The sequence below is a fragment of the Kryptolebias marmoratus genome, linkage group LG15, assembly GCF_001649575.2.
Source record: "Kryptolebias marmoratus isolate JLee-2015 linkage group LG15, ASM164957v2, whole genome shotgun sequence".
NCBI classification, from domain to species: domain Eukaryota; kingdom Metazoa; phylum Chordata; class Actinopteri; order Cyprinodontiformes; family Rivulidae; genus Kryptolebias; species Kryptolebias marmoratus.
The window spans coordinates 24,687,744-24,706,983 of NC_051444.1; the positions used below are offsets into that span (position 1 = coordinate 24,687,744).

Sequence of the window (19,240 nt, forward strand, 5' to 3'; positions counted from 1 at the left end):
ATTTGTTGTGTTAGCAAAATATCTTATAAGGATTCAAGATGGCCACAGCTAATCAACCTTAGTAAAAACACAAAAATGTCTAAAACTCAGTCGGTTTTCCGGATATTAAGCTGAACGTTGATGTGGTAGTAGCTGAGAGTCATCCCCAACATGTTCTCTGAACACTAAAAGATTGCACTTAACTTTGTTTTTAAGGTATGGCTCCATCAATTCTCAGCTTTTCAGGGTGCTATAGGGATATATTTACTCAGAAATTAGTTTGTGTCCAAAGCTCATCAACAATGCATGGACTGTAAGTGAAACACACGGTTCAACGTTTCTGAGAGGTGGTGGCTTGTTTCTCCCACAGCTAGTTGGAAAAAAAAACTGATGCAAGAGCTTTTAGCATTTTAATGATCCTAAACAAATATATTAGAAGGTCTTAAATATTTCAAAAACTGCTGTTTATTAAGATGAAATTACCTGTCATCCCATAAGGCAGGAAAGGAAACCTCCTCCCAAAGTAAACCCGACTAAGTGACAAAACAGGTTTTCAGTAAATGCTGTGTTCCTACTAGCTGAAGAAAATATCTGGATATTTTTTTAAGCATTAATTATTTATATCTGTGTTTATTTGTTTGCTGTCTTCTTTTCCCATTGCCTCTGGTGCGGTGCCTTGTTATTTGGCACATTTACAGCCTTACAGTAGTGGAATACTGACACAACACCCGCTTGTACAAACATCACTTAGTAGCACCAACGCTGGATAGAAACTCTACTGACCTTTTAATGCGAACTGCAGCTGAACGTCTAATTTCTCCGACTTATTCAGTGACTAATGTTGGAGGGTTTCTTAACAGTGAACCAATCAAACACAAGACAAAATTACAGCAAATTGTTTTAAGGATTGATTTGGCCATAAATGAAGTATAAAAACAGTCTTTGTCTTAATATGTATCTCATTAAAATAACTTGTGTTGACTTGAAATCACAGAGTGGGACACGTTTTTACCTTTGACATATTTGCAAAAGAATCAGATATTCTATAAATAACTGCAGCAACAAATAATTACCATTCTAATGTATGGCAAAATGAAGGTCATAATAGTTGGGTGGGTAAAAGGAGAGGTTTAGCGGGGGTGTGGGGGAGGGGGTGAGCAGCGGAGATAAATGCTATTGATATTTAATGTGACTGAACATTCACACGGGTAAACAAGGCGGTTCAGTTTGTGTGTGGGTGTGTGTGTGTGTGTATAAAGCTTTGTTTACGGTTAGCAAACAACATCGATAATCTCTGATTGTATTAATTTAAAATGAGAGGGTTCGAGATTCATTGTCAGGCTGCGCTTTGGATTTTATGGTGTTTATGCTGTTCATTTCGTTGTATCCAAACCCTAAAAGAGAAAATCGGTTTTTGTTCGGTGTTTTTGTTCTGGTTCTATAATCTGATCTGTTTAGGTTCGCTCTGCTAAATCAACAATCTGAACTAAAATCCACACGGAGCTGATTTCATCTGGTGTGTTGAACAGAGGCTAAAGAACGTGTCCACTGTAGCCCTTTCACCTCTGATTTGAATGTTCTAATGCTAAATAATAACACAAATAAATAAATAATAGTATAGAATAGGGATCAGATTGCTAATGCTCTGTTTATTTTGGTTTGCTCAGCAAGACATGCATACAAGTACTCTGTTCTACCTCTAAAACCCATCCACCGAATATTACAATACTAGATAATGAATTAACAATTGAAGCCTGTAGGGCCTTGTTTATGGGAGCTGCCATGTCGTATTTTTGGAGAAATCAACAAGAGTCAACACCTGAGGTGTATTTTTTTTTTTAATAAGAGCAGTGTCCTGTTTGTTTACATAGAGGGGGCAGGACTTAAAGCTTGTACTGGTCTCCTTTTGGCTTCAACTCTGAGGATGAGGTCCAGATTTCCTACGTATGTTGATGTTAAAACCACATCAGATGGACGCTCAGGCGGTCTGTCATGTGACCTCAGGGACCAGCAGTGAACCATAGAAACCAGGTGGTCACAGACAGCATGTGGACACCAGTTCATCTGTTTTACTTTATTATTTATTGTACTTTATTATTGTTTGCCACTTTGTGTGAGTGTGTGTGTATTTGTTTGTCTGTCTGTTAGCAAAATATCTCATGAACAGATTTTAAAGAAACATGGAGAAACTAATCATTACATGTACATCTACAACCGATTTACTTTGGAGTTAACCTAATTCCTTCAAGAAATGCTAGGCTTTTTTTATTTACTGTTTGTTTGTTTAGCTGTAGTAAAACTGTGTCCTGTTTATGGTAGCTTTAAACACAGTAATGCTAATATCATGAACAAACTGTAGCAGTATGAGAAGATTTGAATAAGTGCAAGAATCCACTTTTGGATGCACTGTGAATTTCTGCATTGGGTTTATTATTTTAATATTGTATTTTCAGTCTGCACTGGTAAAACAAAGGCAGTTTTTTTATCTCCTTTTAGTTTTTATGTGTTCCAAAATTCACCCAAGTGTGTTTCCTATCTGTCTACCAGATGTCTACCTTCAACAAAAACCAAACAAAAAAACACAAATAAACGTGTTGACCATGTGAAACATTGGCTCATGGCTTTTGTGTTGCATTTTGTTTGTTTTTGTTTTGTCATCTTGTCATCTTCCATTTCAATTTCAGCTTAGTCTATGAATATAGCAAAAATTTTAAGCAAAAGTCATCTCAGGACACAAGACAGAAAAAGTAAATAGGTCCTCCTTCAGATTGGTATGTGTGTGTGTGTGTGTGTGTGTGTGTGTGTGTATATATATATATATATATATATATATATATATATATATATATATATACAAGAAGATATTTTTGTTCTTCCACCTTTTTCAGACAGCCCTGCAGTCCTTCTTGAAAAGTGGTTATTTGTTCCTCCTTGAGTTCGAACAATTTGCTGCAACGCAAGGAAAATGGAAACATCCAGTGCAAACTGAAACAGAGGCTGGAGTGATGTTTGCTCAGTTGTCTTGTTTTGAAAACAGCCTGTTTTATTATTTTTTCCTTTTCTCTCCTGTTTTTGCAGATTGATCACTACGCACAGAGGGATCTGAAGAAAGGCCTCCAGCTCTTTGGCACTGAAGGCAACGTGGGTCTAACCAACGCCTGGATGATAGTGCAAACTGATGTAAGACGTGAAATATCTGGACTGGGTGGGTGGTGTTATTCTGATACCACCCACCCGTATGCATGTATATACCCATTTAATATTAACCTCTGTACCATTTACCAAAACAAGATGCAGACTCTTCTGTCACAAGCTGAGATACATAACATTCTGACTGCATTATTTATTGTGACAGGGGTTATTTTTGCTTTAGGCATGGTTTCTCTTTTTGTACTACACTCATCACTTTAAATATTCAGTGAATCATTGCACAATGAAACACCATTTTGTTTAGATTTCTTCATGTAGTGTAAAATCTATATGAAAATAATGGGATCTTTGTTTGTCATCAGTGGTATATCTGGCGTTTACTAGCAGGCTGACAATAAAACGAAATATAAAATAAAGCAATGTAATTAGAATAAAAATGACAGCAACAAGCATGATACTTCTCTGGTGAGATGAGAATAATGCAGACATCTTAGACTCTAAGAGGTAATCTTTATTACCAGCTCTCACTTTGATGTGCCTTTTTCCTTTGTAATCCTTTTTCTCCCCCCCCCTTTCAAATATCTCTGCAAAGAAAACACCACGTGAGAAACAGAGATTGCAAATTAAGGATTGCAGAGAGCGAATGAAAATACTAAAAATGCCTTTAGGTGACTCGGAATGATAGATCGCAGGCTTCAGGGCTTTTGGTTATGGTGTTATGGCTTGTAGTTTTGTTCTATTAGCTAAAGTTTGGCTCTTGTGTGTTCGCACGCATGCAAACTTTTGCCTGGAAGGAGTGCTGTGTGAGTTTGTGTCTCTGGCAAATGAAAAGACATAAATGATGACAGTGAAATCTATTGCTATGCAAATAAATGCAGGTCTGGATCTCTAAGTGGGGGTGATAACGTGCAGAGCTCTTATTTTCAGCAGGCAGGATGAAGAGAATCTGCTTAAATAAGCCCCCGTTTGAAATTCTAGGTATGCCCGCATGAACGTGTGCTTTTATCCTTGTAATATCAGTGCCACTGCATGTGTGTGCGTGGAGCTCTACAGAGTCTATGGGAGACAAAAACCATTAAAAGGCAGCTCTCATTCTGCTACTCCCTCCTTCCTAAGCCTCTTTCATACATGCTGAGTCACTGAATGGATAATACCGCAGATGTCCCTGGAGCAAAGGTCACCTTGGATGATATTTATGGCCACTTATAGAACTGTGGATGTATATAGAAGAGCATTCGCACACAGGAGAGGAAGCAGTAAAACTTCAACAATGCATTCTATGAATGCAGATGCAATAAATCTGGAGGAGTCACGTGCTGCATCGGTCGTTAACTTCCCAAGGTGGTTACATTTAAAAAAAAAAAAACATACGCCAGCGTAAACCTTTGTTTTACTTGCAAACTCAAATGCTTTTTTTCTTTTTTTTTTGTAGGGGGGATAATTCAGCTGTATTCTGTGATTAATTGCAAACTTGGTCTGTTCTTTTAAGCGAATGGGCAAGTTTTAAATTAACACGCAGTTTGCAATTCTGTGCACGCTCTGCCGCAGGGAGGGGCTCAGACAGCGTTCCTCCTGTGTGGAATTAAAGTTCAAGAGATGAACAAAAACATCGGGGGCACTTTATCTTTCCACATCCACTGATGAACTGAAATCTGAAAGTCACGGTGTCCTCTTATCAAAAATCTATAGCAATCACAAAGCACGAAGATGTAGATCAAAAGAAGCTGGCGAGTTAGAAATCTAAATAATAGCTTTGGTACAAACGGTACAGAAGCAGCTTCAGATCGATATCAGGCACGTTCTCCAAAAGTTCTATATTTTCGACTGTAAATATTATTCTTCGGAGATTAGTGGTTCTAGATGTGTTCAGATGTCTTATTACAAAATAGGAATTTCATGCGATGATGTAAAAATAAACTAACTAACTTTTTTTTTGGACAGTTTCGTTGCTGTGGAGTCACCAATCACACAGACTGGTTTGAGGTTTACAACGCCACCCGGGTGCCAGACTCCTGCTGCCTGGAGTACAGCGACAACTGTGGACTGGACAACCCGGGAACATGGTGGACGGCGGTGAGTTGTGGCACTGAAATCAAAGTAGCTCTCCAAACAGTTCCACTAATGTTCATTTTTTCTGTCGCTCATTGAAGCACTCTGTTATTAAGATGAATGGTACAAACACAGATTCAAAAACAAACAGAATGGAAAAAATAAACCCAACTGGAGAGAATCTGGGTTTACTTTACTTTATTGCGCTCTGTAGAGCCAGTTCATCATTTGATGCTAATTACTTCAGTTCAAAAATCAACACTGGATGGGTCCTTTGAAACTTGCGATATTTAGTTCTGAACCTCAACAAATAAACAGCAGAACCACAAGATTTGTATTTATTATTACGGATATTGAATTTATCATGGTCTCCCAAAGAGACCTAACTGTTGCTAATGTTTTTCTAATGAATATTTATTCCCAGATTTAAATTTTTCAGCAGACGCACAGAGAGCTGTTTTGCTTTGGGAGTTTTTATTATAAAATGGAGGTAAATAAATCACAAAAAGTTATCTCAAAATACACACAGATTTAGGGGTCATTGGGTCAGAGATGCTGAACCTCAAATTTGTTAAACTCAACATGATGATGATGATGATGATGTACAATGCTGTGCAAAGGTTTTAGACAGGTGAACAAAGGTTGTGAAATATGAATTCTTTCACAATTGCACAATTAATTGTTTTGACTTTTTTTTTAAGTAAATGAACAGAGGAGAAATCTAAATCACCTGATCTGTTCACCTTTTGCTTTTAAAACAGCATCAGCTTCTTAATGTAATCCCGGACACTCCATGATGCTGAGAGCAGAGCTCTGATTGGCTCGTACCACCACTTGTTCTCGTTCTTCTTCTTTTTTCTTAAACTGGATTTGTACTTTGTGAGAACTGAGGATATTTTTGTTTTCCTAGGCGCTCCGAGAGCCCATTTTTGACAGAATTATTTTCTGCGTCAGCTATTGTGTGACTGACTAGAAATGTAAGGGTGAGGATGGTCCATGAGCTGCTCAGGAACCAGCGTTGTTGCAGCCACGCTGGGAGAATTAGCTGCTGGGAGTTAACATTAGCTTTTTAAATACAATATTTGGTGTGTGACCGCCAATCTCTCCCAGGCAGAGGCTGTGTGTGGGTGATGCTGAACAGAAGGTGAGACTTGAAGACATCCTGAAATAAGATGTTCTCCTCCTCCATCAGCTGAAAATCTTCTATCTCTGCGATTGTCATAATGTTGTAACAACACAAATCAAACCGATTTCCACAGCATTCGGTCGCGGTGTTTCTCTCCCACAATGGCACGCTGCGAGGGGAGTGTCTTCCTGGAGATCATCAGTGGGATTTCTGTTGGGGTATAAATCTTCATCGCAGAAGGAGCGTCTCTCTGCTCCATCTGAGAGCACAGATTTTTTAAACTTCCAGCGGAGTATAAATCCAGCTTAAATCTGGGCCCAACCAGAAGCCTTCCGGATGGTATTGCAGCATGAATAAATATCTGTTTACATTTCCCAGCACTGAGAATACCATTAATCCTGACTAAATCTCCAACTCCATTTGAAGATGTGGATCCCAAATGTTACATGAAACCTCCATCATGCTTCACTGGCTTTTTGGCCACAATTCTTCCATGAAGCCCTGTCTGCAGACAGTAGACGATCACACCCGGGTCCTGCAGGTTTGTGTCAGTTCTGAGCTGATGACATTGCTGGACATCTTTTGATTTTGAATCAAAGTCAGCATAATGTGTCTTTCATCTGCCGCGCTAACTTTCCTCAGCCAACTGTTGCGTCTGTGATCCTTAACGTTACATGTTTCTTTGTGCTTCTTCCAAAGAGTTTGAACAGCGCATGGTGAAACTTGAGTCTGCTTTGAAATGTTTGCCTGAGCGAGACCTTGCAGATGTAGTATCACGAGAACGTTTCTGAAGAAATTGTGAAGGGTGCCAGTCCAAACATCACTTTGTAATAATCTAGGATAAGAAAAAATGCCCACAGTTTGATGTATGAAATGTACAAGACGTGTAAAGAAAACTATTACGGCACTCTTAATAAGATGAGCAGACAAACACTGAAGACGCTGATGGTAATGCATGTGGAGTTGTAAGTTTCCACAATATTTTATGTAGGATATACGACAAGTTTAAAAAACCTTTCACTTTTAATTTTGAAGAGACTTTTTTTTCCTAATTATAATTGAAATCTATGGAAGCTTGGGTCTGCTCTGAGCCGATCTGAGAGAAAACTGAAAGCTCTGTAGCAGTGAGAAAGACACTGGATGAAAGTAGACAAAAATTCCTACGCTTTGATGTATAATTTGTAAATGTACCCCAAAAAAGCTGTTTCTTTGCAAAGTTTTGGAAAGTTTACACAGCTCAGAAGTTAGTGTGACATAAAATAAAAAGAAATCTCCGACCATCCATCCATTTTCTTTACCCACTTCTCCTTTCCGGGTCGGGGGGAGCTGGTGCCTGTCTCCAGCAGACACGGTGCGAGAGGCGAGGGACACCCTGGACAGGTCGCAAGTCAATCGCAGGGGCACATAGAGACAAACAAGACAAACAACCATTCATGCTCTCACCCACACCGAGGGACAATTTTTGAGTTACCAATTAGCCGAACATGCACATTTTTGGTCTGCGGGAGGACACTGAAGTACACCCACCTGAGCACAGGGAGAACATGTGAACTCCACTCAGTGAGGCCCCAGATCAAGAATATCAGATCAAATATCATAAAATTAAATCTGCACTTATATACAACTGTTAAAATGATCAAAATGCCAGTTCAGAAATGTAAGGTCTAACTTTCTGTGACCTGTTTAAACTTATTGAATCATGTCTGAGTCATAAAGCTCCAAAGACAACTGGGTTTTCCCACTCATTCCATCAAACTTTCATTGTTGTGTACGGCAACAATTTTCACAGATTTATGAATTTTGCCCACGTCGTACGATGTAACTCTACCAAAAGTCGTAGCACACTATTCCAGAACCAGCTGCATATTTTGGTGTAAAATTCAGTCTGCTGCAATGCTTTTGCATGGACACCCATTACCTACCCCGTGTGTTTGTGCTGTACTCAGTCTTGTCATGGGGTCTGATGTTTGACATGAAACTATTTTCTACAACACCACAGCCTTGAAAGCAGAGTTTGGCTGTTCCTCACCTGGTTTTAAGCCTCCTACACAGCTGCCTGCTTCAGTTAATGACTGTGTTTCAACCTACGAACGGAAAGGTTGATCATTAACACCTGCTTGCTGTTTACTCAAACACCTGACCGTAATCCTACAAAATCCCCCAGTTTGTGCAAGTGTACCAAGAAGAATTGATGATGCCATTTTGAAACGATTTAGATTTTTTTTTTTTTGGTCATTAAAAAAATCAGAATTTATATTTGTGTAAGCATTTATATTTTGCATCAGATTTTCACAGCTGTCTAAAGTATTTGCACAGCACTGTAATTTTCTGCTTTGAACTAAGATTAAGGTTATCCAGTGAATGTGCCTGACCTGCCAAAGGAAAGCTGCATGTCAGTGAATGGCAACGTGTCTGCCTGCACTGGTGAAAAACCGAACATAGGATGCAGAAAATTACACTGAGACCAAAGCAAGCATCATTTTTACAGATTTGTCCTAATGAATATTTAACACTGGGTAATGTTTTTTTTTATTATTGATTGGACAGGATTTAAATGAATTAGTTTGCACATAATTTAGTAAGACTGGAAGTAGTTGCTGGTGAAGAAAATTGAGCATGTGGAGATGATATGTCAGGATAGCTGATATTAACCGCGCACTAATTAGCAACTAAAATTACTCCACTTACTTATGACCTGTTTGTCAAAGCTTCAAACCGCAAAGCAGAGTGAGGTAGTTGTGTGAATATATCATATGTCCAAACGTTCAGCTGGGCCAGGAATAGTTTGCTATGACTTTTGGTTTTTGTAACTTTTACACTTTTCAAAATGTTTAGCTTTATTTAAAACAAAATTCCCCATAGAATTACACCGAGATCTCTGCAATTCCTGCAGAAACATTGTTGTCTTTAAAACCTGCTTCAGCATGCTTGCTCTAGTCTTTTTATGCTTTTAGTTATTGTTTTATCCACCATCAAGACGTATTATAACTAGAGACAGGACCAGAAGCCAGCAGTTGAAGGCCAAGCGCCCCTAGTGGCTGGCTGCAGTACAATTAAGTCCTCCCCTCCATGTACACAAATTGGACATTTTCTTGACCAAAAAATAAAAACACGTGTAAATTTTTTTTAATGTTGCTGACTTTTTTTGATTCACATAGTTCTTATCTTGCTGCTGTATGTTCAAATGTGTTTCCATCTGTTTAGTTTTAGTTATTTGAGGCTTAAAGAAAGGTCTTGTGTCTATTCTGTTGCTTATTGCTTCTAGCTACTCTTCAGCTTTAACCTTCTGTTTGGTGTTTTTAAGCTTGCGTTCTGGTATTTTTAGCTTGTGTACTGCTATTTTAGCTCGTTACTACGGTTTTTAGCCTGTGTTTTGCTCATTTTAACCTCTGTTTTGCTTCTTGGTTTTAGGTATTTCAGCAAATTTCAGCAGTCATTCAGCACTTCGCATTCATTTTTGCAGAAAATTCTAATTTTCTAGTGCAATTTTCTTATCTCTTTTATAAAAAGCAACATGAAAGCACCCACCTTCTCCCATGACCTTCTCTGTAAAACTTTGTCAGATACACAAAGAAGTTCATCATTTTTTCATTTGTTTCAGTTTGTCTTTTTAGAATTGTCCATACAAAACTCCTGTATCTGAGGGGAAATTTCACTCTTGAACAAATACAAATACACCGTCACAACCCCCACCCCCCTCAAGTCTTAAAAGAGATTTTTGTGAAAGTCTTCACATAAACATCTTTGAAAACTCCAGTCTGGTCCCTGAAGTCAATTCCTTCGGACACAATCAGGCCCTAATAATGATCTCCTCCTGGCAGGTGATGCATCAGCATCAAATTGTGCTTTTGTCAAGCTTTTATCCCAAGCTTTGACACAGTAAACCTGGGGCTTCTGACTGTTTTAGTTACCTTTAAAAAACTGGATTCACACTCAGGCAGAGTAAAAGTAAAAACAAGTCTCTTTAAAAAAAAACAAAACACTAGACACAGGAAATTTCCTACTTCAATGGAAAGTTTTCTTCTCAGTGTGCATGCTTAAGGCTTCAAGTTTCTGCTGCACATTTGTGTGGAAGTTGCAGAGATTAAAGGGAAAAATAAATAATAATAATAATAATAATAATAAATATCTAGCAAAGGCTTGACACAGGACCTGAGATGCATCATCCTTCGACTGATTCATCTGCTCTACGCCAAGTTTTCAGCTAAACATCATGAATATCTAAAAACAGCAGGCCTACACAATAGTTGCAGCAACTACAAAGACTCAGCATGATGAGATTATATAAATGGATCATCATAACAGATTAATAAAGTGGGCTAGCAGGAACAATAAGATTTAAAATACATTTTTAGTTGATCATCATCATTAAGGACTGAAAAAAAAGTGACACAAATGAGACTTTTACAGTCCAGCAATGCAAATGCATTTACAGAACATTAGCATGAGTGAAGATGATGAGCAATAATGGCAAGAATTTTCTGTGCGGCATCTGATGATGTTGTTGCAACAAAAATCCTAAATGGGCTTTTTCCCAAAGCATATCGACCGTGCCAGATGCTGCCTGTTGACACGCCCCAGCTTGTGGAGCTGCAGCTCGAGTGGGTGCTACAGCTGTCAAATCTCACTGGATGCTTTGTATTTTTCTTTTATTTCAAGCCAGAGTTCAGCTACTTTCACACATGTGAGGCTTTGAATTGAACTCTTGAGTCTGAAAGATCCAGTTCTTTTCAAAACAGCTCATCACCCGCATCTTTTATTTCAGACTTTTAGACTAAGACATGTTGAAAAATTATGAAGTGTAGATGTATTATGGAGGATCAGTTTCAGCTACTACCACTCAAATTTTGGGTCAGTTTCTGTAAAACAGACTGAGTTTGTTTTTACAGTCAGCTGGCTGTGGCAGTCATCTTGAATTGGTCTAACAGTTAACTAGTTGTTGATGTATATCCAGTGATTACTTTCTGCAGGTCTTATTCAAATATGTCCAGTAATTCATGACATTTTTTAGTAATAGACAGACAAAAGCACGCACACAAACAGAAAAACCCTAAATGTCTGCCTTTGCCTTTCAGTGGGTGATAAAAACTGAGCATGTTAAAGCTTAAATTTTGAAGTTCTTTCAGTGTGTATAACTCCACAAGAAATCCCCACCATAAACTGGTGACCATCCAATTGAACTTTAAAAATCTCCTCCTGAATGTTTTTTGCAGTCACACAGAGTTTATTAAAAATACTTATTGTATGAGGACTCACAAGCGTTGTTTTATACTGCTGATCATCAGACTTGTAAGAAGTGTTGTTTGAATTTAGTTAATAAAGTAAATTCATCAAAACATTATTTTGAACTTGCAAACAGAAGTACTGAAGATGCTGGTTGCAGGTTTAGTTATCCAAACTAAAATCCAGTGGAAAAAAAACTATCTTCCCAGCTAATTTTAGTATAGAGCCCCCAGTAGGAAAGAAATTTGAAAGTTTGAATAAAATGTGAAAGAATGTTCCCTCAGTTTATTGTCCCCCAACTTAATCAGTGTGCACAGATTTGCTAATAGACTTAATTCTGTTTGAGAACAAACCAATACATCATTTTTTAGGTTCAGTAACTTCTAAAAGTGGCACAAATTCTTATTTCCAGGATTACTTATTTCTAAACAAGTTATCCAGCTACTGTAAAACTTAAACATCACCCCCTGTGAAACTCCAAAAAAACAGTACCCTACAGGCGAAATTTTAAAAAAAATAAACTATTCTCAACTGGAAAGTGTTCAGGAACTGTCAATAAAATCACAAAAGGATAGCAATTTTCCAGAACTATACAAAGTGTCATGTTTCTAATTGAATTGTTGACATGACAATAAAAGGACATATTGAGTGCTAAATGAAATAAATGAAAATACGAACAGTTCTATTGATCCTATTGAATATTACAGCTTGAGTTTGCCTTTTGTAGACAGTCCCTAAACCCTCGTCCCATTGCCGGTGTTGCTCTTTCCCCGTACACACTGAAAACAAAATTAAACACAAAACCTGCTGTACACAAACAGCAATTTTAAGGACTGTAAATCTCTGAGAACGTTTTCCTAAATGAGGGAACAAATTCTTACAACCTCAAAGTTAATGTTTACCCATGACCCCTGGTTTACCTCATCAGTAGAAATGCCCAGCTGCATTAAAACCACAGTTCTTCTTAGTTTTAAAGGTGAAACGTGCAGCTGTTTAAAAATTTCCTTTCCTTTGCTTTTTTTCCTCCTAAAACCAAATCCCACTCAAACTACTTAAATATCATTTTAGATCGTGATTATTTCTGCCTGCAGGTGACAGATTGCTGGCTGTCATGTAAACCTCTGAAATCCACAGACAGCGAGGACACATTGACAACAAATGATGTTTTGTATTCGACGCTTCGCCTGCAGATCCAGCGTTTAGTCACTGCAGCTGCCACTGAAGCAGCCCACCTCCCTGCTGCAGCAAAAAGCTACACGTCTTGCAATCACCACATCACGCATCACATACTTTATTTCAATTAAATCCGCGTACCCATGCCGCCTGCGCTTTGTCCGTAACATCTGATTTGATTCAGCTTCTCGGTCTGAAATCAAATCCACGTTCACTCCAGTGATTTCTCAATTGAGTTTCAAGTGACGCAAAAGAAGTCAACGAAAAACATTCAAGGCCACTGTGTCAATGCTGTTGAAGTGTATCAAGGCGGACCAGAATATATATATGTGTGTGTGTGTTATAAATATAAATAGTTTGAGTTTATTGGAGAGCGTAGTGAGAAAACAGTCTGATCTCTAGGAGCTGCAGTTGTTAAATTCATGCAAAGTGTGACATTTAAATCGTATTTAAAAAAAAGATCTTTCTTCTATCATGAGAAATAAAATTAAGCTCTCAAGTGAGAATCTAATGCATGTCCAGTTTAAAAGATCTGTAAATGTTTGGCCACAAAAGCAAAATGCAGTTGAAGGCCTAGCATTCCTAAAAGAAATGTGTATCGCCCGCCACTTTGCATACGTGAGGTTTAGACTAAGGTAATCAGAGCTGACCTCAGCAGATGAACACAGGTTCATACAAACTCGTGACAAAATGAGGCACAAGTTCATAACACACTCCGAGTGAAAACTTGAATTCTGTGTAAAGTTGCCAACAAAGAGTTTTATGTTTCCAAAAAGTCTGATTGCAGGTCTCCAATCAACTTTGCAAATGTCCACTTTGATTAAAGCCTTTGTGAAGATAATGAAAAAAGGGCCATCGTTAATAGAGCTCTAATTCGCCATGGCAACAACCAAATAAAGTGCAGGGCCTTCATTTCAATCCAGTCAAATCAAAAATAATGAATGCATACCAATGTGAACCACAACCTTTGTCCAAAAATCAGGGCTTCCCCAGTTTGAACTTTTTGTTAGGTGGATGATAAACTAAAAAACCTACCATCTGTGATATTTGATTTGTAAAACTGTCTGTTCAGCTCTTATATGATGAGACAAACATATACTGTAGCTGGAGCAATCAGATACATATTCACTAAGACAGCAACTGTTTTAAAGTTTGTTTGTTTTTTACCCAATAAGAATCATACTGGAGATTTTGAAATGGTGTCCAGATTCAGAATGACTTACATATTAAACATGTTCTTCTTGTTTCTGCTTGTAAAAAAAACAAAATTGATCAATAATCTTTGATGTGGTTGACGGCTGGAGTCTAAAGGTAAGATTAAAAGATCAAGGGTTCAATTCTGAGCCCCTCTGCTTGTTTTTGAGCAAAATACAAAACTATTCAATAGGTTTTTGTTTTATTTATTCCTTGCCAAAAAGAAAAAAGGCATTTTTCATTGTGTTTTTCCCTGTGTGTTCACATGTCTGTCATGTTGGCAAAATATCTCATGACCCACTAAACAAATTTTAATGAAACATTCAGAAAAAGAATATTGAGTGTACATCTACAACTGATTAACCTTTTTGAAATCAGCCTAATTCACCAGAGCCACTCCAACTCAGCAAACACAAAAACGCTGTAACTCAGTCACTTTTACAGCTACTGAGCTAAAGTTTAGTGTGGTTGTAGCTGAAGCTCGTCTCCAACACATATTCAAAGCTCCAACAGATCACAGGAGATCTGTTAACTATTAGATTCAACCCTGTTTGTCTGTTAGAAAATATTTCATGAACCACTGGAGGCATTAAACTCCCAGATAGTAATCATTAGATGTACATCTACAACCGATAACATAGCTATACCTCAGTCAGTTTTACAGATATTAAGCGAAAATTGGATGTGGAAATAGTTTAGAGTCATTCACAACACATACTCTCACTATATCCAGTGAGGTTAGACCTAATGATATTTTCAAGATGTGACCAAAACAGCTGAAACGCCATCATTTTTCATCATAGGATGATTTTAGTTTAATACGTTGGCCCAAAATGGTGTGGGTAATATGCATTCCTTTAAGGAAAGCTAACTCTTTATTTACCTATTGTAATTATGACTTTTTTTTAAAGTTTCCTTTAAATTTGCCTCATAAAATGGATGGAAGAACTGCTGTCGTGTGAGTGAGTGAGGAGGAAGACAGAGATCTGGGCTAAAATTCCCCTAAAACCTGGACACACACTGTTAAATCAGCTCGGACCACCTGCAGAAGCCCAGTGAGATTGTTGGCAGAGTCCCAGGAAGTCGACTATTGTTCCAGCTGAAAACTCTTGAAATGGTTCGGACCGGTGTTTCCGTCCATCAGCGTTAGGCGCACTGATTCGATTTAGAAAGGGTTAAAGTCATCAGCCAGAGGTCAGTGGACAGCGTGAGCATAAACCTGAGTTCAAAGACCATCTCTGACTCTCAGCAGGAGTTTTACAAAACTATTTATTAAGACACGCGAGCTGCCTCAGTTTAGTTCATCTATTACGTCTCCAGTGAGGCGTGTTTCACCTGTCAGCGCTGTGAAGGCCTTCAGGCGCAGCCTCTTCAGCCTCCCGCTGTTCAGGAAGAGGTGATGGAACAGCAGGACTTTCTCAGCCACGCTCCGCAACACCTCCAATCCTCGAGCTGTGGGGATCTTTAAGGCCCCCTAACTGTCCCTTATGATTGTTGCATCCAGGCCGCCTGAGACAACCATCCATCATGTCCTCCCCAGCCTACAATCCACCACACTGAATTCAGGACCTGACACGTTGTCATTCATCTACAATAACATTTATACTAACTCTATAGGTAGTTAATGTTGAACTGAATGAGTTCTTACTTATATTAGCATGTTTTTCACAAAACCGAAGCATACAATCAGAGAGGACAGAAAGGCAGTCAGCTGTTGGACTAAAAGTTTAATGTTTGCAGGAACATTTTTGCAATTTGATGCTTTTGCTGGACCGTAATGGGCACAGCCACCCCCTCACACAGCAATTCTGAGGGAATGCAAAAATGGAAAGCTGATGATAACATCTGGTTTTATCTGCAGCGTGGTGTTCCTTTTATTTTGGGGGCCTCCTACAGAGATGCATCAGATGATAAAAGTGTGATTTAAAACTTCACTTGGCGCTCCACTTACTCTTTTATCTCTGAACAAACTCAGTGGTAGTCAGTATATGTTCACCATGCCAGGTTTTTATCATTGTTGATCCGGTCTGGAACCGATAAATAATCATGACTTCTGCACAAAAAGACCAGCTGGTATCGTTTCAAGCCGGAGTTAGAGTTTAACAAAAGTTCTGTACAGTAGGAAGAGGTTTAGTCCAAAGATTTTGTTATTCATACTTCCTTGTCCTGCTGTGGATCACAAGGACTTGTGTTTTCTAGAAATTTTGAACAGAATCAAGGTTGCCAGGGATCGCTTAAATATCAAAAAAAAAATTACATTTAAACTTGCAGAAATGGACATAAAACACTTTTAAACTGATTTAGATGGTTACAAACAAAAAATGTAAACTTATCTTTAGATAAACAGGACCTTACAAGTAAAGCATAAATTTCATACAAATATACGACAGTAGACTATAAACACCAGCATATACATGGTAAATGTCATGCAGTAGTGTTTAATATTATCCTTTTATTAGCAGAATTTGATACTAGATAGCAGCTTTTTGGCATTAAATGGTTAAAGAGCAAAATCATGACTCATTTGATGTTGAGTATTTAACCTATTTTAGTGATGCTGGGAGTTTTTACCAACCACTACAGGAAATAGCTGATGTTTTATCAGGTAAATGCTGTTCTCATAGCAACTAGCAGCTTTTTTTATAAGTTAAGACCAAATCCTCAATTTTAGCCGTAAGAGACACTCCCTACAGTCAGGTTGTGGACTTAATGGCAAAATATTAGCATTTTTGAGTTTAATGGCCTAGTATTCTTTGAATGAATGTGTGTCACCTGCTGCCTTTCATGACAGAGGTTTCAATTAAGATCTACTTATAATGAGAAAAGACAGAGTTGGAGCTGTTTCTCCAAATGTTAATCAGTTGTAGACGCACATCTAAGGATTAGTTTCTGAGCGTGTCATTAAAATATGTCCAGTGGTTCATGAGATATTTTTCTAGCGCTACAGAGAAACACAGACACGGGCTATTACATTATCGCTCTTTTTTTAACCTTTTTGCTGTGAGCAATAAATATTTATGCCAATTGTTTTAAACTCACACAAACCTGATTCTGAAGGGCTTGCTGGCTGTATAGTTGTGTGAATGTGCATAGTCTCAGTGCTAGGATTGACTACGGCAGCTTTATAAATCTGTTTTATAGGAGTCTGCAGTGGACATCAGACAATAAAAATCTGAATTCATATAATTCACGCTGCAGCTCTGTGGTTCAGGGCACTTGCAGCTGATGAACAGTTTAATAAATAACACTGAAGCCCTCTTAAATTTAGACATGCTGCATGACCCTCCTTATTGATCCTGCCCAGAAGCATTTTCCACTCTGCTAAGGTGCATATACTGTATATATATTTATATACTTTTTTTTTTCTTTTTTTCTGGTTTCCCGATGTTTCAAGCAGCATCAGAAATGAGAGAAGATTGTGTTTGGTTTTGCTGGATCTGACTCAGCTTCTTGATGCAGGGAGATTTGAAAAATGGCCCAATCGTGAAGCCATGTATGCAGAAATGAATAATTTAATTAGAACAGCGCAGGAGCCTGTTATGATAACACTTTCGTCTTTCCTACAGCACATCAGGCAGTCTACTCTCCACTGCATTAATCATCATCCAACACACAGTTTGGCACACATTTCTGTGAAAGGTCTGTTAAGTCATATAGCAAATGTCACCCACATCATTTCTGATTTCAGCTCTCAGCTACTCTTAAAGTCATTTTCTTTCCTGTAATAATGAACGCCCTTTTACATCATTTGCTTGTATTTCTCATCCGGCGGATGCTCTCCTGTTTCTCGTGGTAATAATAATTACCTTTCTCTCTTTTTGGCTGCCATTCTCAGAAACGCATCACACGTTTCAAAGAAAGTGTATATTCTTTGTGATAAAAGTGTCCTATGAAAGTAAGAGGATCATCCCCCCATCGTACTGATGACAAAATGCATTCAAAAAAGATCAAAAGTGAAACTTTTATGCCTTCAATGTAATCTCAACTTTATTGTCGCTACCTCTGAACGGAATTTTTTCCCTCAAGAGTATTGGGTCAAGAGAGGAAAAAGATGTTACCACATGGCATCTTTTTTCCAAAACCTATTTTCTAATCACTTTCTTCACACAGGAGAAGATTTCCTTTTTTACAATGCCTCTTTAGTGGGTTTAGCGTAGAGTAAATGATGAGTTCACTTTGCAGTGTTTGCTCACGCTCTGTGTGTTTTTGTTTCCACAGCCGTGTTACGAGCGGGTAAAGGATTGGCTTAATGACAACCTGGTGGCACTTTGGATCTTTGCTCTATGCACAGCACTTACTCAGGTAAGCCTGGCTGTAAAGATGCCCCCCCCACACCCCCGCCTTTTTAGTAGTCATAAACTAACTCCTTGATATCTACAGCCTCAGAGGATCTCTGCCTCCGACATAAATAAATCTCATACTGTTACGCCATTAAGCACCAAGTGCAGGAGTTTTTGTGGCGAGCCTCTTGTGTTACCACTGAAGACCACATAGTGGGGCCTGACTCTGCGTTAAATTCTCTTATCTCCCCTCCAGCTGAGTGACTCGTGATGTGCTTCCATAATCTGAGGGTGAAAAAAAACACCATGTGCTCGAAAACATCAAGTGCCGAACTCCCCTCTGATGCTCCAGGCTGATTTTATTTCTTTCGTCAATGCCATTTTTGAAAACCCTACTCAGAGCAAAATGAAAACCGCAAAGAACATGTAATTACTGCAGGATTTATCTCAAATATCTGTGGTGCTTGCCCACTGAGTCACAGCTTATAACAACCTGTTCTCATTCCCGGAGTAGTCGAAGACTACAAAGGCGAGGAGAGTCTCTCAGATTCACTGGAAAGATGCTCCCACTGCAGAAATATTTGATGCCAGGATCAAATCCTGCCTTTTTAATGTGCAAAAAAATTTCGATTAAGCATTAAAACTAACTAGTTAGGTTTAGAAAAGGCCATCGATTGGAAAAAAATAAGGTATAAACTTATAGGGGTGAGATTTGTGAAATTCTTTTTTTTTTTTTTTTTTTTTTTTTTTTTTTTGGCCTCCCTTCTCCCCTTACAGCCATCCTCTCCACACCATTATTGAAAACTATTTATTCTAGTGATTATCAAGTGGAGTGTTTATTATATACATATATATATATATATATACATATATATATATACATATATTTTATTTTATTTTTTTTTATTATAATATAGAAAGAAAGAAAAGAGAAAGAAAGACTACAAAATATAAGATGTATCCACAAAGAGAGCATACGGCAACACGGCAAGCACCTGACCACTGTCTGTTCCCCTGCAAAGAACATGACAAAGCACAGCATACACATGAATATACCTTCACATAT

The 19,240-nt window shown here is 38.2% G+C and overlaps 1 protein-coding gene across 4 annotated transcripts in view; it reads left to right on the forward strand.

Moving 5' to 3' along the window:
• The window catches only part of tspan4a (tetraspanin 4a), a 189,632-nt gene that overhangs the window by 161,074 nt on the left and 9,318 nt on the right, over window positions 1-19,240 (forward strand). For all 4 annotated transcript variants that reach the window (XM_017414156.3, XM_037979990.1, XM_017414155.3 and 1 more), the window contains 3 exons: window positions 3,058-3,159; window positions 5,071-5,202; window positions 18,113-18,196. In XM_017414156.3, coding sequence (XP_017269645.1) covers window positions 3,058-3,159; window positions 5,071-5,202; window positions 18,113-18,196 — 318 coding nt within the window. The remainder of the gene's footprint in view (window positions 1-3,057; window positions 3,160-5,070; window positions 5,203-18,112; window positions 18,197-19,240) is intronic.